The 27,263-nt window shown below is 44.5% G+C and overlaps 1 protein-coding gene and 1 long non-coding RNA gene across 2 annotated transcripts; one reads left to right on the plus strand and one right to left on the minus strand.

Moving 5' to 3' along the window:
- The first annotated feature begins 2,481 nt into the window (after positions 1 to 2,481).
- LOC106579240 (R-spondin-3) lies at positions 2,482 to 21,488 on the plus strand. Its single transcript, XM_014158965.2, has 6 exons — positions 2,482 to 3,328; positions 10,567 to 10,758; positions 11,167 to 11,310; positions 11,592 to 11,738; positions 12,047 to 12,232; positions 20,332 to 21,488. Exons 1-6 carry the CDS (start codon positions 3,235 to 3,237, stop codon positions 20,568 to 20,570), a joined length of 1,002 nt encoding a protein of 333 aa, XP_014014440.1. The 5' UTR covers positions 2,482 to 3,234; the 3' UTR covers positions 20,571 to 21,488.
- A 4,880-nt stretch (positions 21,489 to 26,368) lies between these two features.
- Positions 26,369 to 27,133, minus strand: LOC106579234 (uncharacterized). Its single transcript, XR_001322612.1, has 2 exons — positions 27,087 to 27,133; positions 26,369 to 26,440 (listed from the first exon to the last, which is right to left on the minus strand). It is a non-coding gene; the product is annotated as an uncharacterized lncRNA (long non-coding RNA).
- Between the last annotated feature and the right edge of the window lie 130 nt (positions 27,134 to 27,263).

Raw genomic sequence — 27,263 nt, forward strand, 5'->3', positions numbered from 1 at the left:
GGAGTAACTGAATCGTAATGGTTAGACAATGAAGATGAACTACTGCACATGGGCATCATCATTGGGGAGAATGTCAGTGGCTGCCTCCTAAAAGGCACCCTATTCCCTATGTAGTGCACTACTTTTGACCAGGGCCCATAGGCTGCCATTTGGGACACAACCTCAGTTATTGTCCAAATAATAATTCAAGCAGAGATCACAATGGATGGGATGACAACAGACATGGGCAGACTGTGGCAGACAAATAGAAGTATCCAATAAAACATGATAATTCCTCCCAGTTCCCTGGCTCGGAGTTTGATTTGCCCTACTGCCCCATTGTCAGCTGGAGCCCACTGTTCTGTGGTTGATTCGCGCACCTGGCAGACTTCATTTAAGGGTGTTGATGGATCCTCGCAGGCGGTCACAGGGAGTGACCAAGCGACCTTCCCCCTCCCACCCCCTCTCCTGCCCTCCCAGGCAGCACCCCTCTGTATGGGACAACACTATGAGGGGGGCTGGGGGGGTACAAAGAGGTGCTTGTTTCTAACCTAACCCTCTCTTATGTTCAACATCTTGGAGACCTAGCTATCATCTTCATTCCATGGGTTTTGAATACAATGTCCGCACACTATCATTGACAAATACAATTGGAGATGTGAACATATCATGGTTGAGGTCGGTCCTTTGCATCTTAGCTGCGGTTAAAGTATTTGACATTCAGACTAGAGGAGAAATGAATCAACGTTTTATAAATCCATCTGTAATACTACTGCTTGGCCTGGTTCTGTGTAGGTGCGGTTGGCAATGGAGACCTTAGTCCACCCTCCTACAGTAAAAAGAACCAACACAATGCTTACATTATATTCCACGTCAGTGTGATTGATGTAGCAGCCACAATGGAGGGAAGTATTGGTCTGCATTATATTTTTCTAAACATCAACAGTTGGAGCTGGTTAGAGAGAGGCCTCTACTCTACTCACAGTGCCAGACATGTAAATAACCCCTCCTCTAGGAGGGAGACAAGCAGGAGAGGAACCACTCTATTTAATTCAATTCAAAGGGCTTTATTGGCATGGGAAACATGTTTACATTGCCAAAGCAAGTGAAATACTGTAGATATTAAACAAAAGTGGAATAAATAATCAGACATTAACAGTAAACATTACACTCACAAAAGTTTCAAAGGAATATAGACATTTCAAATGTCATATTATGGCTATGCACAGTGTTGTAATGATGTGAAAATAGTTCAATTACAAAAGGGAAAATAAATAGATATAACACTCTCTCTCCCTATGTCATCCCTCCCATCGCTGATGTTGTTGTTAGGATAGAACATACAAATACATTATTTTGTGTTAGTGTCACCATCCCCACACAGAATGGAAGTGGATCTCTCAAGGTTTTCCTAAACAACGCTGCCCTCAAAACCTGTTCCGTTTATATGAATCACTACAGACAGACGCTTTTATGGCACTGACTCCCTCTAGAGGTGATGGGACAAACTGCTTCTCTCCTCTCATAGTATGGCAATGAGCATGTCTATTGCATACCTACAGATGTTCAGTTAAGCTCCCCTTGCTAGAGGCCTTCTTTAACAAGAACACCATACAATAACAAATAGGTTCAAAAAAATTATGCCATTGTCCAAAGTGCTTTGTTAAATAAACATGCGCGCTCCGTACTGCATACCCAACTGGTTACGGCGCGTAATGACAGCATACAGCATACAGAGATTCCTTTAGAGAGGGTCCCATGCTGACTCTCTCGAGCTGCTCACTGATCGTCTTCTCGTATTTTATCTCTAAAGTGCACAAATTCATAAACAAACTCAAGAGCCATAATTTCCGTGGAGAATTACGTCAGACTAAAATTGAATATATTCAGTAGCTTCAAAAGACGCGAGTTAAGGAGGAGGCTGGCTTTGGGTTAATTGTATACCACACTTTACTCGACAGGCCCCCTCAAACCAGATTAGGCTATACTAGGAAATGTCTCTCTCGCCCTCCCTCTCACTCTCTCTCTGTGAGAGTTACGCGACCGCAGGTCCATCAGAGGTTCCGCTCGATGCACACTAGACCAAGCTCGCGTGTTATATATAAGCAGAGAATGGGAGACTTGTCTCTTGAAGTTTCAAGTGATTGTACATCAAAAACGACACAAAATAAACAGCACGGCATGGAATAATGCTTTATAGCACAGGTGCAGTCCTTTTTTGTGTTCTTGATGGTTGCAAATAGTGTCATCTACAAACAATTAAAACGTTTAAAGTGTGTTTCTCTGTAGCCAGAAATAACAGTAATCAAACATAATAAAAGTGTATCATAAAATCGAAATTAAAAGGACGATTTGGCCATAAACAGTGAATATCTGAAAATCCATAGAAATACTACGTGCGTAAAACAGCACAATTTCCCAATGATACATTATCAACACCATGCCAAGTAAAAGGCATCTCAACGGAGGGGTCAAACTCGAAGGAAATCTAACGTGGGGGTGCTTGCCCTCTAAATAAACTTTCGAGCGTGAAGGGGGAGACCGCAGAGGGCTGAAGTCATAAGAGAGCGAGTTGGAGTGGGGGAATGAGTATTGCACGCAAAACTGAAAAGAGCTGAAACTGCGCAGATTATTTTTGCTTTAATTAACTGTCGACCAACGAGAAGGGCGCGACAATCAAGTTGGTTCTCACCTCATCGAAACTTGGTACTTTATTACAGTTAGGTGCTGCTGCTGCCAGTGACGCGCGCGGCTCCCAGTTTTTGTCTACTCCGTTAGATGATGGGGATGACGCGATGACCTCCTACACGCAGGGCACAATAAAGTAGCCCTCACACCTGGACGTGCAGCGAACTTTGAGAGAGTATCAGTGGAAGATACAGGAAGAGGACAACTGAAACTGTATCAATATGCCGGCCTCGATTATATGATCTACGCTTTCTTTCTTTGAGTATCTTCTTTTTCCCGCGGTGGATGATAATCTAACGGTTTGGTTGTGGGAATATGCTCACTACGGATACCTGATTTGGTCTCGCTTTGTGGCACACATGAGGATTCTATCAAGGATGTTACTGTCTAAACGGCCCAGGTGTCATTGGGCCATCGTAAATCAGACATCACTCTCTGCGCAGAGCAGGGGATTCTGCTCTTTCCAGGAATAAGACAACACGTTCCCTCTCAAAAAAGTGGAATCAAAGCTGCACTTTTCCGGAGGACATTGACATTGGCTATACAAGGCATCATCTCCGGGTTACTATGCAATTACAACTGATCTCCTTTGTTTTGATCTTGACCTGCATGGAATACACTGATTGTCAGCAGCAACCCTCTAGGCATCGGCAACATAAACGTGAGTAAAGAGCGCCCGCGCATGCAGTGAGTTGCTCGCGCGCACACACATGCTCCTGGTGTCGGTTCCATTCAACCCTACTGTAGTGTTGTAGTGCCTATCATTCCATATGACATACATCTTTTCATGTAGATAATAAATAACAGAACAATATGGGTACTGTATCAAGGCTAACCGATATGAATTGAACATCTCATACTTGACAATGGAATTTACAATGAAAGATCATAGCATGGCTTTAGGAAATATGCCTAATTGGGTTGGAATGCTTTTTGGTTGAGGTGGAGATGTAATAACATAATCCTGTGGTTCAATCTCTATTACAACATATGAAACTTCCCATAAATGAATATGTCAAAACAATGTTGATAGGGTGGGTAGCTTATAATTTATAATATGATACAGTTTTTTAACTACAGCCCGCATTTAGTTATAATCAAAGGCAACTCGACCAATCTAAAAATGTGTTGTTTTCAGATCAATAAACATTAATTTTAATCACTAGGCAAGACCGAGTGCCTCTGTGGAAATCACTATATTGTGTCTACAAAAGCAATATGCGCACTTTACTCTCGGCAGCGGCCAATTTTACGCACATGTCCTCAACCACACCGCAGTCAATCATTGGACTGCATGGCGTTCAACATTACATGACCCTCGGGTTTGTCATTTTTTACTGATGAAATTCAACCAGTCACTGCTCCCTGACAGTTTTCTTAGAAGTGTATTCCACAGAGCTCCATCAGCAGTGCGCGCGGCATCCCCTAGTTCCCATCGCTCTCTAGCGGCCAGTGGCAGAGCACTTTTTACGCGGCATGTCTGCCGACAAAGTATGTTATAACTTTCTGATCTAAATTATTCATTACATACAAAGTTCGTCTGAAGTGTATTATATTTGCATTTCACTGATGTTATGGAATGCTGCAGTGCTTATGCTTCCTTGACAAACTCCGTGCAACACTGAGTAGGAGCTTTGAGCATGTGGCAGCGCGTGCCATCTAACCGCTGTTAGAGGATGCTGATACAGTTATCTTCTTGATTGTAATACATGTAGAATATAAGATTGTGCATCTAATATGAAAATACATGAAAGCCTGGCCATGTTCATCTTTAAAGGGCGTTCTGTGTAGAATTGCCAAAACTGTAACATATTTTTTTGCTTGCCATAACTGTGACTTTCTGTGGTGATAATATTTTGTGGTGTTGAAAAATGGAAGAGGGAACTCATATGTTCATATTTAGTTGGTAATTCAGAATACAGCTATTTTTCAGTTAGAAATTCAGAGGGGTTAGTATCTTGTATGAAATTATTTACAGTATTTCAAAGCTCTGAAGCAAAACTATCATCATATCCAAAACACAACAAAGAAGCTCAGGTAAATCAGTAGACACTTTACTTTTTTTTTTGTTGCTTCCTAGATGTTCAGAGTATCAGCAGCATTGACCATGGCAGGGTTTTCCAACCCCAGTTCTGTGTGTTAGTGCTGGGCTGGAAAAAAAGCCAGCTCTTCCACTAGTTCTCCAGGACCAGAGTTGGAGAACTCTGCATGAAGGTATCCGTTCAGCATCTTTCTTTAAGCCTAATAGATGTCATGTTCTGTGTCAAGTAACTCCACGGGTCTCACCCTGTATCTTGTCAGTAGTATCATGGAGCTTGCTTTTATTATTCTCTCTCTGCACTATATTGAAGTTCAAGATGTGCTTCCAGATGTACTCTTCTGCCTTAGTAGAATGGTCGAGTATGGCATGCATCACCTGTTGCCAGGTGGATTGTTATCTGGAAAGGTAGGCTAGTAACAAACAATAGTGGTGTTTTGGGGTGTGTCCCATACGCATTGCCTGGAGAAGTGTTTAACTTCTTAACAACCCCTTCTTCAACATGATATGTCTTATCTAAACCGTACATGCCTGCGTAGAAATGGTGGGTCCACATTGGTTTGTGGATGCATTCCAGATAGACAAACGGTGGGTCTCCACTCGTGCATCGCAGCTTAGTTAGCTGGTGCTAATTGAAGGAGGCCGACCTGACATATGACTATCTGTGATAGTCAGACAGAGAGAGCAGGGTGAATGAGCTCTCAGTCAGGGACCTGACCATGCAGTCAACTGGACAAAGACAGTCCACTTCCTTCTGCCCTTGATGTATCCACAAATGAGAGAAATGAATGCCTGCGAGCAAACACAAGATAGCAGAATGATTTCTAGAATAGAGGCCAGAATGATTTCTATGTGGTCTAGAATATAGATGCCAGATGATTTCTGTGTGTTCTAGAATAGAGGCCAGAATGATTTCTAGGTGTTCTAGAATAGACGCCAGAATGATTTCTAGTGGGTCTAAAATAGACTGTAGGTGTGAATAACAGATTGGATTCCTAATAAAGGGAAAGAAGGACAGATAATGAAATAAAAGGGGGGGGGGATATGCAGAGGTTCAACACCACAGCGTTTGATTAAGAAAACATATTGGAAAGGCAAACTTCTTTTTTTTAGGTCTGTGCCCTATGACTTGGGTGTTTGTCTTCATCATTCTGCTGTTAGCCGTTTTGTTTATATCTACACATGATGCTCAAAATAAGCATGGTTGTTTTCATCTTTTGGTCAATGATTTTAACTTTATAAGTGGTTCAAGCAGTTCAGGCAATTAAAACCTCACAGTACAGACTTCACAGTACAGACCTCACAGTAAAGACCTCACAGGACAGACTTCACAGGACAGACCTCACAGTACAGACCTCACAGTAAAGACCTCACAGGACAGATTTCACAGGACAGACCTCACAGTACAGACCTCACAGTAAAGACCTCACAGTAAAGACCTCACAGGACAGACTTCACAGTACTGACCTCACAGTAAAGACCTCACAGTACAGACCTCACAGTACAGACCTCACAGTAAAGACTTCACAGTACAGACCTCACAGTAAAGAACTCACAGAACAGACCTCACAGAACAGACCTCACAGTAAAGACCTCACAGGACAGACTTCACAGTACAGACCTCACAGGACAGACCTCACAGGACAGACTTCACAGTACAGACCTCACAGTACAGACCTCACAGTAAAGACCTCATAGGACAGACCTCACAGTACAGACCTCACAGTACAGACCTCATGCAGGAACATTTGTATTGTGGGTATGCAAGCCACCTAATTGATGTTGGGCAATTCCATGGTAACAGAATTACGATGAGACTCAGATTTCTTACTTTAAAATGCATACCAAACAAAAAACATTGATTTCAAAGTTTAACAAACTATATACACAAGGACTACTTTTAACAATTTCCATTGACAATGTTACAAAAACCCATTTCCAGGATGAACTTTACATCTGCACAGATTTTCCAGAAAATGTAGATTTTTTAAATTTCTTATGGAAATTGTTCAAAGAAGTCATTATGCATAGAGTTCTATCGTTTGTTAAACTTTGAAATCAATGGTTTTTGTCTGACATACATTTTAAAGTGAAAAATCTGATTCTTAGCATAATTCTGTTACCATGGGATTGCCCTGTTGTGTCAGTGCGAGCTAGGCAAGGGCAGGCAAAATTCCTCTGTGTTAAGGGTTCTGTGAATTAGGGGGCCTTGGCAGGAACACATGTGGGCAAATGGACAGCAGTTGTAAAGATTGCTAAGATATTTCAAACACAATCTCCGTGATCTATTGCAATCTGGCAGCTAACCCTGAAGTGAAGGAGGGAAAAAAGGCCAACAACTCACCCACGGCATGATATGCCAGAGAACTAGGAGGAAGAAACACCTACTGCACACACTGGCCCACCTCTCCTTGCATAGCTCTGCAGTGGTGAATACTGAGACTAGCTCTTACCATGTGTCGCAATCCCAGAAGTTGCCCCTGAGATGTTCCCCCTAAGAACTGATATAGGATCTGCGTACCTTCCCCAAACCCTTACCTTGACCATCAAGGGAAATCATTACAAACTGACCATAGACCAGTGTTTAGCTCTAGCAGTAGCAATCCAATCTGTACTAAATGAGCTCAAAATATCTGACTCAGTCAGGTGCTCCCTATCATTGCATCAGGTACTATGCATGCCATTCTCTGGCCTTTAACCCAGTTATTGAGTGGGCAGATGTATTACATTTTTTACCATTGTAGCATATAAAAAAACTGCAACATTTCCTCTCTGCCCCATGGAAACATTTGTAGAATTGCTGAAAATCTGATTTAAACTGCAACACCCCCCCCACCATGACAAAAGGCCATTAACTTTAAAGCTGCAAATATTTCTCTCCGCCGCCAAGAGGGGGACACTAAAATGTTTTGCGCGCGAGGTGGGGGGCTTAGGGCCCCCAAAAACCTGCACACATTAAAGTCATTAGCCTTATGAACATAGAAACTTGGTTGCAGTTTCTATGCTATAATGGTAAAAAAGTAATTTCAACGTCTAGTTTTGATTTACATTTGGTTGAGTTGCCAGCTAACATGAATTCAACGTGAAATCAACCACATCAACAAAAATCACCACATAGTTGGATTTCGGTAAAAATGTGTGTAAAATAATGTCAAAATTCACTTGCGTTGATAACTTTTTGCAATCAATTTTCCACGTTAAGTCAACGTTATCACATTCAATTTTTTGTTGTTGAAATGACGGGGTAACAATGTTGATTCAACTAGTTTTTGCCCAGTGGGTGGTAATCAGAATGTGTGTCAAGTTATATGGCTATGATTTGATTAATGTTTGAAGTGACATTTTATAATTACCTTCAAAAAAGCTATTATTTCACGACCCTAAAAAGGTATTGTTTACCTGAAATGTTTTTAAATAAATCATGTAAATTTGTTTGGCCCGCGGCCCACCACTCAGATTATATTTTGTCCCACCAATCCCAAAAGTTTGAGCACCCCTGGTTTAAAGTAATCCAGAGCCACCCGCTAGTACCATTTTCACATCGTGCCAAACCATAATGTGCTGGCTCAGATATGATCTTTTCACATGTCCTTTCCTGCATGGTTCCAGCAACTAAGGTACAGTAGATGCATAACCAGGCACAATACAGCTCAGTTCATCTTGGTTCAGCTTGGCTCAGTAGTGTGAAATGGCAATATATGTCCTCAGTCAGGTACTCACTTGCAGTTCCTGCTGGTAGTCCTAGTATATACCCAACCTTTTCTCCTCTCAACCAGTCTGTCCTCATATCCACCATCCTCTGAGGTCAAGCTCTATAATTCAACAAGAGTTGAGAGTTAAGCCATTTGACGTGCTGCCCTACAAATCAGTCACACATAGCTTAAATCAGCAGCAGCAGTCAGGACGCATGAGGTTTCACTTGTGCCCAGTCCAAGATGACAGTTTATGGTAATGGAGCGCTGCTCAGTTCCCCATTTGTCTGTAGACTTCTCACATACTGTGATGACACTATCCCTCTTTCAAAGACACTGTCCTACCCTGGGTATTTTATAGCCTCCTTATTATAGTAGAGACTGGACACATTTATGCAGGACTTTAACCTGGAGACCAACATTTTGGAAAAGTATGAATAATAAGACTTTCCTGTAAACATTTTGCGTACATAAAATGTTAATAATTTCAACCTGAGCAGGGGCCAACCTCCACACCAACCAACAGAGAAATTGGATGTTATTCACATTCTGGCAGGGCTTTTTTCTGAGCCTATGGAAATATCTCTAACACAAGGCTTGCTATCTGAGTAGGATGTATAGGCCTACAGCCAGGCAGTTTTGCAATCCCTTTCTAATCCTACCATCAGTCATAATGAAAGCTCAGCCTTTCCCTGTTTCTAACACAGTCGACCCTGTAAACCATGTGGGTCGACAGATAGGCTTATCTTCAACACGAAGCATAATGAAGATTCATTTGAGACATGTTGCAAAGTTATAAGTACCAGTGCCGATTACTCATCTTACTCATTTGGCCGTGTTCGCATTGTCATGGCCAGACAGTCAGCTGGAGGTCTGTCTGAATATTGATAATGTTGCCAAATTGTTTCGTCCTTTTAGTCATAGTACAATGAATAAACTGTACTCCTTCTGCGGAGTGAGAATAAGAAGTGCGCAGCTTCTGGCGTTGCGTGCAAACCTTGGTATGCTTGACGTCTCATTTGATTATTTTTCCCTCCAAGAGAGTCCACAGGCCTGCTTGTTGCCTGTCATTTTTAGTATTGAGTTGTTCTATGGTCACTGTTCCCAGAAAAATATGTAAATCTGTAGCATTTTGTCACCATCCAAACGCTTTGTTGGCTATTTGGGATCCTCGTTGCGGTAGTTGGATAGAAGTCATTACTTTAATACAATTCTACACAACTTCATGCACACAATTTAGAAGACTACAAACAGTTCATATAGTCTGAAGAGCTATATTTGTTTAAATGTAAGCAGTAGTCCCTCTTTATTTAATTGGCGAGAGAGAGAGAGAGAGAGAGAGAGAGAGAGAGAGAGAGAGAGAGAGAGAGAGAGAGAGAGACGTAGTTGATTTGTGATTTGTTGATTTTGTGATATGTTGATTTGCAGTGTTGGTTAACACCTTCATCTGTCTCACTGCCACAGTAATATATTCAAACTAGAACCTGGATTGGCATTGTCGATTCTATTAAAAACGTAGACTATCCCCATTTACACATTAGTTCTATTGAATGTAAATGATAGTGTAACAACATGTTGTGGGAGGTTCCTCTGTTCCACCGTTGTTGGTTGGTTTAATGTGGCTGGGTGATGATGCACCTGTTGCATATTGTTAAAGTCAGGTTCAGTACCATGTCAGTTGAGGGATGAGCGTCACGTCGAAGTGACGTAAGACAATGCCTTTTGCAATGATCATGTTGTTGTCTCAATTACTTTAGTTGAATACACTTATGTTATTATAAGGCACTCTGGATAAGAGTCTCTGCTTAATCAGTGCTTCTCATCTTTGGGTAGCAGTACCCTGTGAGGGTGTCTGCCAACCTGGCCTGTACACAGGGTACTTGGAAAGGACCCATACGCCTAACGATCAGTTGTACAGGAGGAGTGGGGTACTTCAGGCAGATCAAAATGTGGTTGGGGGGGTACAGTATCCAAAAAAGGTTACGAAACCCTGTGCCAACTGATTGTATGGTTGCTTCCCAAATGGCAACCTATTCCTATAGTGCACTACTTCTGCAGTGCTCTATAAAGTCAGTGAATGTTGTGCCATTTGAGACACATATAACGTAAAATGTCTAAACTGACTTTTGTCCTTCTGTGCCACATCATCTCCCTCCGCCTTACCTGCAGAGATCCCAGGGGTGAGCTCAGGGTGCCAGGGAGGCTGTCTGACCTGCTCTGATTATAATGGCTGTCTGTCCTGTAAGCCCCGCCTCTTTATCTTCCTGGAGAGAAATGGGATGAGGCAGATCGGAGTGTGTCTGCCTTCCTGTCCCAGCGGTTTCTACGGCACCCGCTCGCCAGACAGAAACACATGCACAAGTAAGTTGCATGACTATTACCAAAGACGTTTATAACCTACCTCTACTTTTACACTAAGGGACGGTTTACATAGACAGATTAAGCCTAGTCCTAGACTTAAAAGCTATTTCAACTGAGAATCTCCATGCGTTTTAGTCCAGGACTAGGCTTAATGTGTATCTGGGAAACCAGCCTGTAGTGTTTTAGTGTATGTATTAAGTCTATTTGGTATCACTGCATGCCAGTCACTCCAAATGCATGATCTTCTATTGTTTTGCACAATAAAATCTCATAAAGAGATGTGCATCTATGTGCAGCCAATTGTCCTGTTTTAGAGTGCTGCTCATTCTAACATACTGCATGTTCAACAAATCACTTCAAGAGCAACATAAACGTGCAGGCTGTTGACTGACTGACTGGGTGTTTCAGAGTGCAGGCCGGAGTGTGATTCTTGCTTCAATAAGAACCTTTGCATGCGGTGCCGAGCGGGGTACTATCTCCACCTGGGCAAGTGTCAGGAGAGCTGCCCAGAGAGCCTGGTCTGCAGCGACACACAAAGGGAATGTGTTCCCAGTGAGTAGAATATTAGACTCTTACGTTATTATCAAGTCCTGATGGTGTTGGTGTTAGACACGTTACAAAGAGGGGACAGTGTAGTGTATTAGCGTTACATATTTGTTTCTGTCTCAATCACATGATGTAAAATGTGGAGTTAAAATAACGTATCGTATTGCATTTGGTTTTCTTCGAATGGAAGAATGCAGTTAAATGTAATTGTAAAGGTCTTTGTTGTGTGTGTTGATGTGATTTGACTCCAGTGCAGGTGTAATATTATGTATGTGTTGGTGTTTCAGAGTGTCCTGCGGACTGTGATGCCTGTCTGATCAATGACACATGTACGAGGTGCAGACCAGGCCTGTACCTGCTGCTGGGGAAGTGTCACCACGTCTGTCCAGAAGAGTCTGAACCAAACGACAAACTTATGGAGTGTTCCCTTCAAGGTGAGCTCCAGAACAAGGAGGAGAGAGTGTTTACCAGTGGAGGCTGGTGGGGAGATCTGAGGATGGGCTCATTGGGCTGGAAAGGAAAAGTATGGAACACATCAAACACATGGTGTGTTTAGTATCTAGCCAAAATAATAAGCCCAACCTCTGATTTGAAGTGGCACTAGCCTCCACTGGTGTTAACTTCAAGTGCTTTACAGTGTCTTTGCCCTTCTATATGTGAGTTTTGGTTGTGAATATCTTTGGACTCTGCCTCTTGTAACATACAGTGTGTGTCTCCCCCTCTTTCTTAATCATTTGTGCAGTGCACTGCGAGGTGGGTGAGTGGGGCGAGTGGAGCCCCTGCTCCCGGTCAGGGAAAACCTGTGGATTTAAATGGGGTGAGGAGACGAGGACCAGGGAAGTTGTCCAGTTCCCTTCTGCCTACGGAAAACCCTGTCCCCCCATCTGGGAAAAGAAAGAGTGTGTCCTCAAGAGGAGGCGATGTCCAGGTAAATACTATAATAACTATACGGTAATCATCAGCAGTAGGACAGGTCACTATCTCCATTGTGAGTGCAGTTGTAGACTAGAGTTCCGGAACCAACTTTGTCTCTAGACTATAATCTGAAATGACTGGTCAGTCATCTGCCACTCCTCTCCTCTCCTTAAGGGACCTGAATTGTTGACTTTAAGGATATGCATTGTGGTTAGTGGATAATGGTGAAATGCCTGTGTGTTGTTGCTCCAACGCTTCGTATCCAGACTTTACGGATTATAAAAATATGTCAAAACCCTCAATTTTTCCCCGTAAACATTGATTTGATGATTTCTAATGAATTACCAAAAATATGTTTTCAACCGAAGCCAAACAGAAAGAATGTTTGTAAGAAGGAGTTGGGGGTCATAAAAACATATTTGCTTGTCCCTTATTATATTTGTATGTGGTTTGTTTGTCATTGGTGGCTGAGGGGAGACTGATCCTTCAGCAGGCCCTGACTGTAGTGTTAAGGGTCAGATAACAGGCCCTCAGCCCCCGAGCCCCCAGCTCCCCAGCCCCCCAGGCCCCCGAGCCCCCCAGGCCCCCAGCCCACCAGGCCCCAGACCCCCAGGGTCTCCAGGCAGCCTTACTTACAGCACAAACACAACCCCTCAGTAGTGATTCAGCAGAAAAGTTTACTGTGAAGCAGAAACACACAGACTCCTCAAACATCCTCCCTTGGGGAGCCATGAGGCGACGAGGGGAATCAGCATTAGTTTAGACTAATAACAGCAGCTGCCAACACACACACAGATCTGAATACACACGCACATCAACATGTCCCTTTAAAAACCATAGGTGGTCATTTGTAAAGAGTCCTGGTTGGGTTGAATCTGTCATTTAGGCTGTGAAATGTGGCCTCTGCTCCTCCCCCTGTCTGTCGTCTTTCTCTCTTTCTCCCCTTTTTCTCCACCCTGCTGATACTCTCTCTTGCACACCCAAAGAAAACACACCACCCCTCCTTCCTCCTGAATGGGGCTCCTGTTCCCCTGTCCCGTGGTGGAGTGGGGGGCTTAGTGTGGAGTCGGTGCTGTGCTGATCGGCCTGAGCGGGGTGGAGGCAGGCCAGAGCTGTGGGTGGGTGGGTGCATGTTACACACTGTAGGCCGAGGCCTGGTTATCACACACACACACACACACACACACACACACACACACACACACACACACACACACACACACACACACACACACACACACACACACACACACACACACACACACACGGTTATCGACCTTGCCCCTGCGTGTGATTACCCAGCTGCTTCCCCCGGGTCGGCCGGCCGGCTCCTGGAACATCCAGTGAGCAGAGCTAATTATCTGCTCTGGCGCGTCCCCTCCGCTCCGTGTTTACGTTCCGCATACGCCACGGGGTCACTGGTCCGACCTCCGCCAGCTCGCACTAATCCCCACCAGCCCCTCAGACACTGATACATCCTCCTCCCTCTATCCCTTCACCCCTCCATCTTCCCTCCATCGCTCCCCAAGGGCCTCCGTCCATCCCCAGACCAGGTTTATTTGTTATTTCTCCAGCCAAGTTTCGTCTTTCTCTAGAAAGAGCTCTCACTCTTTTTCTCTATCTCTTCTTTTCTCCCTCTGCCTCTTTTCTCCCCCTGTCTCTTTTCTCCCCCTGTCTCTTTTCTCCCCCTTTTCTCTCCCTGTCTCTTTTCTCCCCCATTTCTCCCCCTGTCTCTTTTCTCCCCTGCCTCTTTTCTCCCCCTGTCTCTTTTCTCCCCCATTTCTCCCCTGTCTCTTTTCTCCTTTCCCTGTCTCTTTTCTCCCCCATTTCTCCCCCTGTCTCTTTTCTCCCCCTTTTCTCTCCCTGTCTCTTTTCTCCCCCTTTTCTCTCCCTGTCTCTTTTCTCACCTGTCTCTTTTCTCCCCCATTTCTCCCCCTGTCTCTTTTCTCCCCCTTTTCTCTCCCTGTCTCTTTTCTCCCCCTTTTCTCTCCCTGTCTCTTTTCTCACCTGTCTCTTTTCTCCCCCATTTCTCCCCCTGTCTCTTTTCTCCCCCTTTTCTCTCCCTGTCTCTTTTCTCCCCCATTTCTCCCCCTGTCTCTTTTCTCCCCCTTTTCTCCCCCTGTCTCTTTTCTCCCCCATTTCTCCCCCTGTCTCTTTTCTCCCCCTTTTCTCTCCCTGTCTCTTTTCTCCCCCTTTTCTCTCCCTGTCTCTTTTCTCTCCCTGTCTCTTTTCTCCCCCTTTTCTCCTGTCTCTTTTCTCCCCCTTTTCTCTCCCTGTCTCTTTTCTCCCCCTTTTCTCTCCCTGTCTCTTTTCTCTCCCTGTCTCTTTTCTCCCCCTTTTCTCTCCCTGTCTCTTTTCTCCCCCTTTTCTCTCCCTGTCTCTTTTCTCCCCCTTTTCTCTCCCTGTCTCTTTTCTCCCCCTTTTCTCTCCCTGTCTCTTTTCTCAGTCTTCCCCTTTTCTCTCCCTGTCTCTTTTCTCTCCCTGCTTTTCTCTCCCTGTCTCTTTTCTCCCCCCTTTTCTCTCCCTGTCTCTTTTCTCCCCCTTTTCTCCCTTTTCTCCCTGTCTCTTTTCTCCCCCTTTTCTCTACCTGTCTCTTTTCTCCCCCTTTTCTCCCCCTGTCTCTTTTCTCCCCCTTTTCTCCCCCTGTCTCTTTTCTCCCCCTTTTCTCTCCCTGTCTCTTTTCTCCCCCTTTTCTCCCCCTGTCTCTTTTCTCCCCCTTTTCTCCCCCTGTCTCTTTTCTCCCCCTTTTCTCTCCCTGTCTCTTTTCTCCCCCTTTTCTCTACCTGTCTCTTTTCTCCCCCTTTTCTCCCCCTGTCTCTTTTCTCCCCCTTTTCTCTCCCTGTCTCTTTTCTCCCCCTTTTCTCTCCCTGTCTCTTTTCTCCCCCTTTTCTCTCCTCTCTTTTCTCCCCCTTTTCTCTCCCTGTCTCTTTTCTCTCCCTGTCTCTTTTCTCCCCCTTTTCTCTCCCTGTCTCTTTTCTCCCCCTTTTCTCTCCATGTCTCTTTTCTCCCCCTTTTCTCTCCCTGTCTCTTTTCTCCCCCATTTCTCCCCCTGTCTCTTTTCTCCCCCTTTTCTCTCCCTGTCTCTTTTCTCCCCCATTTCTCCCCCTGTCTCTTTTCTCCCCCTTTTCTCTCCCTGTCTCTTTTCTCCCCCTTTTCTCACCTGTCTCTTTTCTCCCCCTTTTCTCTCCCTGTCTCTTTTCTCCCCCTTTTCTCTCCCTGTCTCTTTTCTCCCCCTTTTCTCCCCTGTCTCTTTTCTCCCCCTTTTCTCTCCCTGTCTCTTTTCTCCCCCTTTTCTCTACATGTCTCTTTTCTCCCCCTTTTCTCTCCCTGTCTCTTTTCTCCCCCTTTTCTCTACCTGTCTCTTTTCTCCCCCATTTCTCTCCCTGTCTCTTTTCTCCCCCTTTTCTCCCCCTGTCTCTCTTGCCCGCTCCCTCCAGCTCTCCCTAATGGCTGTTGTTTTCTAACTTCTTCTCTTTTGGCTCTCTCCATCTGTCTTTTCTGTTTTTAAACAGAACGTTGTAACCTCCATGTCACCCCCAGTCCTCCCCCTCCTTATGAATCAGAGAGCAGGAACTCTCAATATGAATCAAGGAGGTTTTACGCTCCTTATCCACAAAAATGACAACAGGAGCTGGACTTTAAACAGGTCCAGTACTTAGAGAAATATGGAATGTCACAGAATGAATCACGGGGCAAGAACCCTTACTTTCACTCTTCCTCTTTAACACAACTCTGATTTGGTCGTTTCATCTCTAGTAAGCTCTGATGAGCTACAGTAGCCAGAGGTGTCATGTCATTTCAGTGTACAGTGTCCTCCTCCCCCTCCTTCAACAGGCTTTGTTGTCGTAAATGTTTACATACATGTCCTCGCCCGCCTGCCTGCTGTCTCCTTTGTGTTAACAACTGCGGCTAATTTGTCCTCCAAACCACCGTTCCCCAATCTATCTAACCCAGCTAGAAGGTAGCCCCCTCCCGTCCCTCAGTGAGGGGGAGCGGGACAGGCATCCCGTAGCCTTCAAAGCTCCGGGCATTTCTCCTGTGGGACAGCTCAGAGCCTTTAATCCCAGCCTGGCTCCCGCCAAAAGCCCCCTGGACGACAGTGTGCCTGCCATGGAGGATGTTGCCCCCTCTGCGTCATTAGACTAATTATGCTCCTGCACATCCCCTCTCTGACAGCGGGCCAAACTGTTTCCCCGCATGCACACACAGGCACCCTAACCCTCCAGTGAAGAGTGCTGAGCACTGAGCAGCATGATGTCTAGTACTTTATGCAACCAATGCACTGTAGGGTTATCAGTGTAAATGCACTGCATAGGAGTGTTTGTTGGAGGGTGATCCCGAGAAACAATTTCAGCTGTTTTCTTACACTTATCGCTCTCTCTTTAATTTTCTTTCTCTGTCTATCTCTCCCCTTTTCACCCCAACTCTATGTTAAAATTGTAAATAATCAATGCCAGATGACAGTTCAATGAAAGTATCAGTTCAGCTGAGATATCTAGCTAGGGCTAAGCAACGTGAAAGCCAAGCACTTGCATAAACTTGTGAAGTTGCAACACTTTTGAAAGCTGTCCTTAGTTACAGTCATCTTAGAATCCAGCTCTGTTGATATTACTTTTACAGTCATTTTTCACAGTTCTATTTTACAGTTTATATAAACCACATACCTGAACCTGATCGTACTTTACGTGGACACAAAATGTTAGTTTTACATTAGCTGCACCCCCATACACACACACACACACACACACAAACCATCCCAAAAAACACTGCCAGTCATCCACTGCAGTGTAGCGGGGATGACCATGCTGGTAAGAATGTGCTAAATCTCTGTTGAAAGTGTTTTAATTCAAGTGTCTCCTTCAGGTCCACTGCATCGCTGGACAGTTTATAGAATTCCTAGACACAGTTCAGACAGACAAAAGCCTTCTCTGATAAACATACCCAGTAATCACCTCAACACGAGCCCAGATGAAGTTGTGCCTTGGATTTTAGGAAACCCAGAGATTATGACTAAGCCGCTTATCTTTAAATGGTTATGACAAACAAAACAATGTGTGTAGAGGGGACTTCCTGTGTTGAAAGAGCCAGAGGTGGGGTGGGATGGGAGCAGAGTCAGATTCAGAATGCTGCTCATCTCTTTTTCGCTCTATCATTCTCTCTCTCTATCGCTCTCATTCGCTCTCTCTCTCTCTCTCTCTCTCTCACTCTCTCTCTCTCTCTTTTTCTCTATCATTCTCTCTCTGTGTCTCTCTCTATCTCCCTGTCTCTCTCTGTGTCTCTCTCTCTCTATCTTCCTGTCTCTCTCTGTGTGTGTTTCTCTCTCTCTCCCTGTCTCTCTCTCTCTCTATAAATATATATATACATATATCCCTGTCACTCTCTGTGTCTGTGTCTCTCTCTCTCTCTCTATCTCCCTGTCTCTCTCTGTGTGTCTCTCTATATCTCCCTGTCTCTCTCTCTATCCCCTTGTCTCTATCTTCCTGTCTCTCTGAGTGTCTCTCTCTATCTCCCTGTTTCTCTGAGATTCTCTCTGTCTCCCTCTCTCTCTCTATGTGTCTCACTCTATCTCCCTGTCTCTCTCTGTGTGCCTCTCTCTCTATCTTCCTGTCTCTCGGAGTGTCTCTCTCTGTCTCCCAGTCTCTCTGTGTGACTCTCTCTCTGTCTCCCTGTCTCTCTCTCTCTATCTCCCTGTCTCTCTGAGTGTGTCTCTCTATCGCCCTGTCTCTCTGAGTGTCTCTCTCTCTCTCTGTCTCCCCGTGTGACTCTCTCTCTATCTCCATGTCTCTCGCTCTGTGTGCCTCTCTCTCTATCTCCTTGTCTCTCTGTGTGTCTCTCTCGCTATCTCCCTGTCTCTCTCGCTATCTCCCTGTCTCTCTCACTATCTCCCTGTCTCTCTCTGTGTCTGTCTCTCTCTCTCTCTCTCTACCCCCTTGTCTCTATCTTCCTGTCTCTCTGAGTGTCTCTCTCTGTCTCCCTGTCTATCTCCTTGTCTCCCTCTGTGTGTCTCTCTCTATCTCCCTGTTTCTCTGAGATTCTCTCTGTCTCCCTCTCTCTCTCTATGTGTCTCACTCTATCTCCCTGTCTCTCTCTGTGTGCCTCTCTCTATCTTCCTGTCTCTCTGAGTGGCTCTCTCTCTGTCTCCCAGTCTCTCTGTGTGTCTCTCTCGCTATCTCCCTGTCTCTCTGTGTGTCTCTCTCGCTATCTCCCTGTCTCTCTCTCTGTCTCCCTGTCTCTCTCTGTGTGTCTCTCTCCATCTCCCTCTTTCTCTCTGTGTGTCTCTCTCGCTATCTCCCTGTCTCTCTCTCTGTCTCCCTGTCTCTCTCTGTGTGTCTCTCTCCATCTCCCTCTTTCTCTCTGTGTGTCTCTCTCGCTATCTCCCTGTCTCTCTCTCTGTCTCCCTGTCTCTCTCTGTGTGTCTCTCTCCATCTCCCTCTTTCTCTCTGTGTGTCTCTCTCGCTATCTCCCTCTTTCTCTCTCTGTCTCCCTGTCTCTCTCTGTGTCTCTCTCCATCTCCCTCTTTCTCTCTCTTTATCTCCCTGTGTGTCTATCTCCCTGTCTCTCTGAGTGACTCTCTCTGTCTCCCTGTCTCTCTCTTTATCTCCTTGTCTCTTTCTCTATCTCCTTGTCTCTCTGTGTGTCTCTCTCTGTCTCCCTGTCTCTCTCTTTATCTCCTTGTCTCTTTCTCTATCTCCCTGTCTCTCTCTGTGTCTCTCTCTGTCTCCCTCTCTCTCTGTCTCTATTATTCTTTCTCTCTCTATCATGCTCTTGCTCTGTCACTCTCTTGCTCTCTCTCTCTCACACTTTCACTCTTTCACTATCTAGTTATCTCTCACTCTCTCTTGCTCTCACTTTCTCTCTATCCCTCTCTACACCCCCACACATTGTTTGGACCCTACACTCCTGCTGCAAGAGCAACCCACCAAAGCCCTTTCAATAATGCCTCTTTCACGCTGCACTATACACACACACACACACCATACAAACACACACATATGCCATTAACACACACTGGACACAGACACACCCTACAATCTTCCTGGCCTTGTGGGATGTATGGGGGCCTCTCCTCCTCTCCTGCCCTGAGCTCAGATAGTTCAGATAAAGATTACAGCTGGGGAGAGCTAGCACTAGTGCTAGTGCCAGCGCCAGCTTTGTCTCACCTTTGAGGCTGGTGGGCTTTCATTATTCCTACCGACCAGAGCCAGGGAAGACTAAACAGAGTTGGATGGTAGGGCCCTATATCGCACTGGCTGGACCCCAGGAATGTGTGGGTCAGCGTTGGGCTGGTGTGCGCTGCGAGCCCTTCTCTGCCTGGTCAGGACGGAGCGGAGCTCAGAGCACGGCTGGGCTGATTAATGGACACAGGCTGAAGGGGGGCCAGGGGGAGAGAGAGGCTCCGTGCCTACCTCAGCAGTTTCGCAATCCTGCTGCTTACACATGGACAGCACAACACGAAGAGGGCCAGTTTCAATTTGTCAATCTGTCTTTTCTCTCTCTCTCTCTCTCTCTCTCTCTGGGGGGGTGTTTTATATTAATGATGTGGGGCTTTTCAGCTTTCAGTGGTAAACTCTACAACATTCCATGAAATTGATTTGTTTATGAGATGTCGAAAGAGCAGATCAACTGAGCAGATAAACTATTTAAAGGCATTCTATTTTTGACAAAGCCTTTTAGCGGAGAATTGCAACAGCTGAAATAAACCTTACTCACAGGGTGTGGCCACTGTCTGTGATGCAAGGCTGACCTCTAGTGGTGAATAGGGGGAACATGTTTGTACTGTGCCATATTACAGAGTTACTCCCTGGACAGCCATCGTCACACCCATTCTCTCTTCATATTCATCTTATTCTGTATATCTTCATCTGAAAGTGCAGTTCCTGCCATGACCCTCGACCAGCTCTCTGTGTAAAGTCATGTAGATCACTTGAAAATATCAGAGTTTAATCTACAACAGAAATCATTATAAAGAAACTTTAAAATTGATACATTGGACGGGCTGTGTACAGAAACAGAATTGCTTTCTTTCCTTGGTAAACTCAAAAGGCACCTTTTAACGAGATGCCAGCAGTTGACTAACAAGTGTTTTCTGTTCTGTGTTTTTTATATCTCTAGGACAAGGCAAGGGGAGGAAGGGTGAGCGGCGGGGCGAGCGGAGAAATCGTGACAACCGCCGGGACAAGGACAGCCAGGATGAAAGCCGGCGGGAGAGGAAGAAGGACAGAGAGAGGGAGAGGGGGGAGACAGGCGACCGGGAGGACTCTGAGAACAGGAACAAGACAGAGCAAAGACGCCGGAGAGGCCAAAACAGAGACCCTGTTGTCTCACCTGAGGGAGGAGGTCCTACACAGTAACGGAGCCTGGAGGAGCCCTCTCACTCCACCCCCTCTTTGTCCCCCTCGCCCCCTCAACTCCTTGCTGAAGGGGTGCTGCTGCTACCTGTATTATTTAAATATATACTGTATATGCACAAGAGAGATGGGGTCACTCGATCGGGCCACTACAGACTCTAAGTACTTCTCCCCTACATACCTACTTACCTACCTACCTGCCCCCCTCCACCACACATCACTGAGAGGCCGCCTCCCCCTTCCCGTCCTGTCCTCTAGTTTCACCAGACCAGAGAGACCCAAGAATGCTGTTGATTGGACGGGAATGAACAAAACTGCTCTTGTGATTGGATGGGACTGTACAGAGAGGAGAGGAGTGAGTCAGGACAATGTAAATGCTTGTTGAATCGGTTATTTAAAAGGGTCCCGCCCAGTTAGAAACAAACGTTGCGTCTTGGTTTGAATGTAGGTTTAATTTGTGACATTATGTAGAATTGTTGTTGTTGTTTAAATGTCTTTATGTTTTTGTTTGTTGTTTTTTGCTGAGTAAATTATCATGGGATATCAGTAACAGAAAGACAGACAGTCAGATGTGGTAACTGCATCCAGATGTATAGTAAACATATGAGACAAACCGACTGAATTGATTTTGTGACAGAATAAGGACGGACCCCAGTGTTTTCCTCCCAACTTATTATTGGTCATGTTTGTTCAGAAGTGTCCTGGACAAAGTGCTAGTTTGCCTATCTGTAAGCAGGATCTGTGCTTTCACTAAAGCCACCTGAGCAGAAATCAAAAGCATCTGTATGTCAAATAAACTATAATGGGTTTGTACTTGTCTTTGTTTTTCATTTGTTATCTTTGGGCAATTCTATGCCTGAAAATATTTTTGGTATCTCAGATTGTTCTGGCAACTGTCAAATAAAAACTTAATTCAGGGGATGGATGTTTGACATGCTTTTTTAATTTGTATCACAAACCATTTGGGGGGAAATCATGATAAAAGTGAACAATTTCAAAAAAATATATATATTTCAGAAACAAGACACTCCCTATTTTAGAGCACACTATATGGAGTAAAATGACACCACGATGGTGTCTTTATCATGTACAGTTCATGGATCATCTTACAGTGGACATCTATAGGTCTAAAAGGGACGAATTGGCCACTTTCATCCCACAAAATAGTTTGTAATAGAAATCTAAAAAAACATATCAAACATCCTTGCTCCCATATGAAGTTTCTATGTGAAAATAGCTAGAACATTCGGAGATAACCAAAATATTTTCGGGACACGGTAGTATGGGATCGCCCCTTTATTATTTGTCAACTACATGAATAAACACTCTCCGGAGACCTGCCTTTCTAATTTCAGATTCACTGAAGTTGTTCATTTTTGCAAGTCTTTTGAAGATATATCCATCCTAAACACGGTTGTTTGTAAGTTTATATAGGCCTTCACATAAATTGCATTAAATAGATGGTCATAGATGGTCAAACAACTGTCAGTGACACGCTGAATCAAACCCACCACAATCTTACTTACCCTTATTCTATTCCTTTACATTCAGCCATTAGTACGTCCCGTTTAGCCTTGTGAGGGGAATGGCCCGACGCTGGCCAAATGCTCTGTCTAAACGCAAATACAGTTTCGGTAACATTTGGAATTTAACTTTCATATAATCGAGAAATATTATATTATATCCAAAAGATACACTTACTGTACGCAGTTTAGGACAGTTGTATTTTGAGAAATACATGCAATCCAGTCGGAAATGTGGAATGGAATGGACCAATGGAATGGACCAATGGCAATGAGAGCGCAAGATGAAAGGAAGTGTGCTAGCCGAGGTGGTGTGTGAAAACAGCCAGGTGCAACATTTCAAAACTGCTCACAGTAAATCTATCTTTTTTATTTAATAATAATACAATTGAAAGAATCTTTCTCGCTTACATGAATGTAAAGTTCCAAAGGTTTATAAAACCGTATTGCTAGAAGGATTAATAACGTTTCTTAACATTAAAACCGAGTGTTGGGATTGTAGACGTTGATCCAGCTGTTGTCCATACATTCAATTGAGAACTCAAGGGCTGGGTACACTGTAACTAAATAGTATTACGTAACTGGTTCCACAGCCTTTTTTTTTGGTTTACTCAACTTTTCATTTTTAATTTTCCAACATGAGAAAACGTAGGCAAAAATTCAGTCAACTTAAAATGTGTTTGTTCAATTTCGTCTCATATGTTCATTAAACTAGAAAAGTATTATTTTACCAACAGAAAAAGGCTGTGGAAATAGTTACACACTGTAACGCCCTGGCCATAGAGAGGGGTTTTTGTTCTTTATTTTGGTTAGGCCAGGGTGTTACATTGGGTGGGCGTTCTATGTGCATTTTTCTATGTTGGTTTGTTTCATTGATTTTGGCCGTGTGGCTTCCAATCAGGCACAGGTGTAGAGTGTTGTTGCTGATTGGGAGTCACACAAGTGCCTGTTTTTCCGTTGGGGTTTTGTGGGTGATTGTTTCTGTTTAGTGTTTTGCACCTGACAGGACTGTTTGGCTGTCGGTTTTCTTGTTTTGTGTAGTGTTCTTTAGTAAATTAAACTTCAATGATGAACACTAACTCCACTGCGTATTGGTCCACTTTCTCAGACGATGACTTCTCTGTTTTGTCTGACGACGAAGACAACCGTTACACACACACAGTGCTTTTAACATCCAATGTTTTCAACTTACATATTTGACACCTGATTACATTGTGCAAACTCACAACCTCTTGGTTCACAGCATACCAATCTTCCTGCTATGCCACCACGTCTGTGTCAATAACATATTTGACACACGTTGACATACATGATTGCATTGTGCATGTTAATGTCTAATGTAGGGGAGAGTGAGGTATGTTGTCACACTTCTCACGCTGTCTAACATTTACTGGGCACAATACATCACAATGGTATAAATGTATACCAAATTAAAGAAGTAAGTCTTGGGCACTTATTTTGCATTCATTACATCTTCTTAAATTATTTCAGTATGGAGTTGGAGACCGTTAAATAGAGAGTGTGCAAGCGGGTAAATTGTCACACTACGTCGGGTAAGTTGTCACATTGGATTATCAACAAATAAGAACACAAATAATGAAATGTGAATATTGATTTTAATTTCAAATTCATAACGAAATTCAACTTCATTAAAGAACTCAAAATAAAAACAATCATGCCTAGAGAATCTGGCAAATCATGCCTTTCAATCAAAACAATAATGCTGGCCGAGCACACACACATTAAGTGGCACGATCAATTTACTTTGAACTTTAAAATGGAACGTTTTCTGGCGTGCACATAAATCCATGGTAATTGTTGGAATCGAATGTAATGTAATGCTGCAGAAAACTTGTTTAAAGTCTGTGGCGTACAGCTGGTCAGCCACCAGGGGGAGTCTCGTCGAGGCCTGGTGACAGACGGAGTATACATCACGAGGCGATGGCTCCATCTGCTGGACATGCCAGGTCTCGACGGGCTTTCCGGCCAGGACTGATTGGGAGTTGGTGAGTAATCAAGGGCTGATTGCTCAACAGCTGTGCAAGTCTCATAAAGCTGCCAGAAGGGCAGCACACAGGGAGAAAGTGGGGGAAGAAAGGACTCCCAAATAGTTGGGGACAGTTGCAGAGGTAACAGGAGTGAGTTCAGTTTTTGATCCCCACAGGATACAGTAAGACCCGGAGCCAAGAAGACGGTATCCCGGAGAGGGTCTCATGTGGGAGACCTTTTCTTTTCAACTATTATTTTAATAAACTCCTTTGAAACTGAGCTAATCCTACTCTGTCCGTGTCTGATCTGTGTAAACGTTTTGACACAACCCCCTGGTCTGCCACAAGTCTTAACAAAACTGACGAGGTGTTTAAACACACTAATGCTCTAATGCACAGTTTTGTAACAGTCTATACGAGTACATCCGCATCTGACTAATCAGACTCATCTTCAGAGTCACAGTTCTGGCACACATAAATTGCCTGGCCTGAGGTGCAAGCATCATGTGCCCATTTGTTGCATCTCACACACTTCACCCAAGTCTTTTTTGGAAGGCTGTTTGAAAATGGCTCCACACAGACGAGGCAGAAGCTCTCCTCTTCATCTGATGATGACTCTTCTACAATTTTTCTTCTTTGCAGATCCACATTTTGGATCTAGATTGCTAGATTGTGCCTTATTCTTTTGCATTTCTAGTACCTGCTTCACTGGTGTGTCAGTTAGAATTGCGGTTTTGTGCTGTTTTCTTCCTTTGCAAGCTGGTTTTTGGGGGCCAGCTTTTCGATATGGCCGGATGTCCTCAGGAGTTGGTAGTCCGCTGTCAGCAATGGCATTGCTGGGCAAGGGTGAGCTGGTGCTAGCATAAGAACTGGGCAGGTCTGAGCTCATAATAGGCAGGGCTGGAATGGTGCTGGGGCCTGGCAGGTTGGTGCTGGGGCCTGGCAGGGCTGAGATGGTGCTGGGGCCTGGCAGGTTGGTGCTGGGAACTGGCAAGGCTGGAATAGTGCTGGGGCCTGGCAGGTTGGTGCTGGGGGCTGGCAGGGCTGGAATGGTGCTGGGGCCTGGCAGGTTGGTGCTGGGGGCTGGCAGGGCTGGAATGTTGCTGGGGCTTGGCAGGGTTGGTGCTGGGGCCTAGTAGGGTTGGGTTCTGAATGGGGCAATCTGTAACGTAGGATGGCGCAAACTCAGTTTCCAGAAATACATCCCTGTTGTAAGGTTGTACCCCAGCCACCCTAAAGCCAGCCTGAATGTTCAAGGGGGTTGCAGCCAGAGGGTAGGTGATTACCACAATCCTAGGAATGTCATAAATTGACATTGTCTTCCTGGGATTGTTCCTCATCCAGGCATCACATGTGGTGTTGATGTGCATCTTTAGTGGCCCGTAGACAGACCTGTCTAAGGGTTGAACCCAACAAGAGCAATGGGATGGGAATTACAGCATAATTATGACATTTTCTTTGGCATAATTGAGTCCATCAATGGACAGATGGAATAAACAGGGCTTCTCCTTTGAGCACTTCGTATGCTCGACGAAATGTTACAGGAAGTCAACAAAGTGCACATCTTTCATCCACCCAGAGGGATTTGTCCCCTCCTTTGCTGCCAGTGGCCCGTTGATCAGGAATTGATCGAAGAAGTTGACACGGGGAATATAAAATATGGAGGTATAATATTCCCTGTGTCTGAGACAGCACAGGCCAGTGTGACGAGGGTTCCCCTTTCAGTGGAGGTCAGTGACCCTACTTGTTTGAATCCACGTCTGCCCACCACATTGTCATGTTTATGTACAGTGGTCACCCCAGTTTCATCGACATTCCATGTCCCCTGGTCCAAATTGATATCTCTGTAGCACTTCTGCTACATTGTCGAAGAAAGCATGAACATTTTATCTGTTGAAACTACTTGCCCTGGCAAGGCTAGCTGCCTCCGGCTTTCTCAGCGACAGCGTTGGGTGCCGCTTTAAGAAGCATGTAAACCACTCCGAGCTGGCCTTTTTCTGCCCACATTGGCACGAACTTCAGCTGGTGTGCCACAGCAAACTGATAGGCAAGTCTTCTGACCCCCCTTGGCAACAGACCAAAATAAATGCAAACTGACCTAGTAATATACTGAACAAGCTGCATCTCCAAATCAGGTGAAAAAACCTGCCGTTGCTTTGTATAGCCAACTACTGTTGTTGGCATGGCTGTCTGACTTTAAACTTCTTCTCTGGTAACCTTTTGACAATACCGAGTCAGAGTACGGTAATTTATGTCAAAATCCTTCGCTGTACTCCTGATTGGTTTGTTCTTCCAACTTCACCAGCCTCACTGCCTCTAACCATCTTTCTTTTCTTCTTAACCTTCTTTCCTTCCCTCTTTCCTTCAAAAAGAATTACATATTCATTACAGGCGTATTACGCCCACCTCCCTTTCTACCATCCTTGTTGCCACAATGCAATTCATAACACCACACTAAATTCATGACACTGTATGAAGTAGTGTGTGTGTGTGTGTGTGTGTGTGAATATACTGTCTCAACAGTAGGCATGTAGTGTGTTAGTAGACGCGCACACACACACACACACACACACACACACACACACACACACACACACCAGAGCCTGTCTTGTGTAGTCCAGGGATATGTCTTCTGCTCTAAACTATACGAATATATAATAATCCATTTACAGTAACATTTAATCCTATCAGAGCTGATTACACAATATCACAATGTTTTTTGAGCATGTTCTATGTGTCTATGTATACTGGGGCAAGATGTCACATGTGAAGACTTTCCCCTAGGTCATTGAGACAACTTGCCCCAAACTGTGTGCTAATGTTGGCTAAATCTTAAGGTTAGCTCAACATAGGACTGCAGCTAAAGTATCAAAAGACATGTTATTGTTTCCTCTACTCAGTGCAAAATTATAATTTTGAACATTCATCCCTAACAAAGTCTTATTGCATAAAATGTAAAGTGCCATTTTTTTACTTTTGAAGGGGAAAAATAAGAAACTTGTGCTCACCTCAGAGTGACCTTGACCACATGTGAACAGGAAGTTGACCATAGAACATGTAGTCACAAAAGTAGCTATTTGAGATAGCGCCTCTAGTGTTCGAATTATGAACAGTTTGACAATTTACCCATGTGACAACTTACCTTGCGCTCCCCTATTCACCTGGGATTTGAACTCACAACCTCT

This window comes from Salmo salar, chromosome ssa02 (genome assembly GCF_905237065.1).
Source record: "Salmo salar chromosome ssa02, Ssal_v3.1, whole genome shotgun sequence".
NCBI classification, from domain to species: domain Eukaryota; kingdom Metazoa; phylum Chordata; class Actinopteri; order Salmoniformes; family Salmonidae; genus Salmo; species Salmo salar.

Coding starts and splice junctions, on each gene's coding strand:
- LOC106579240 (XM_014158965.2), top strand. CDS start 3,235: ATGCAATTACAACTGATCTCCTTTGTTTTGATCTTGACCTGCATGGAA. Junction 3,329..10,566: donor TAGGCATCGGCAACATAAAC/GTGAGTAAAGAG, acceptor CCTTACCTGCAG/AGATCCCAGGGGTGAGCTCA. Junction 11,739..12,046: donor TATGGAGTGTTCCCTTCAAG/GTGAGCTCCAGA, acceptor TCATTTGTGCAG/TGCACTGCGAGGTGGGTGAG.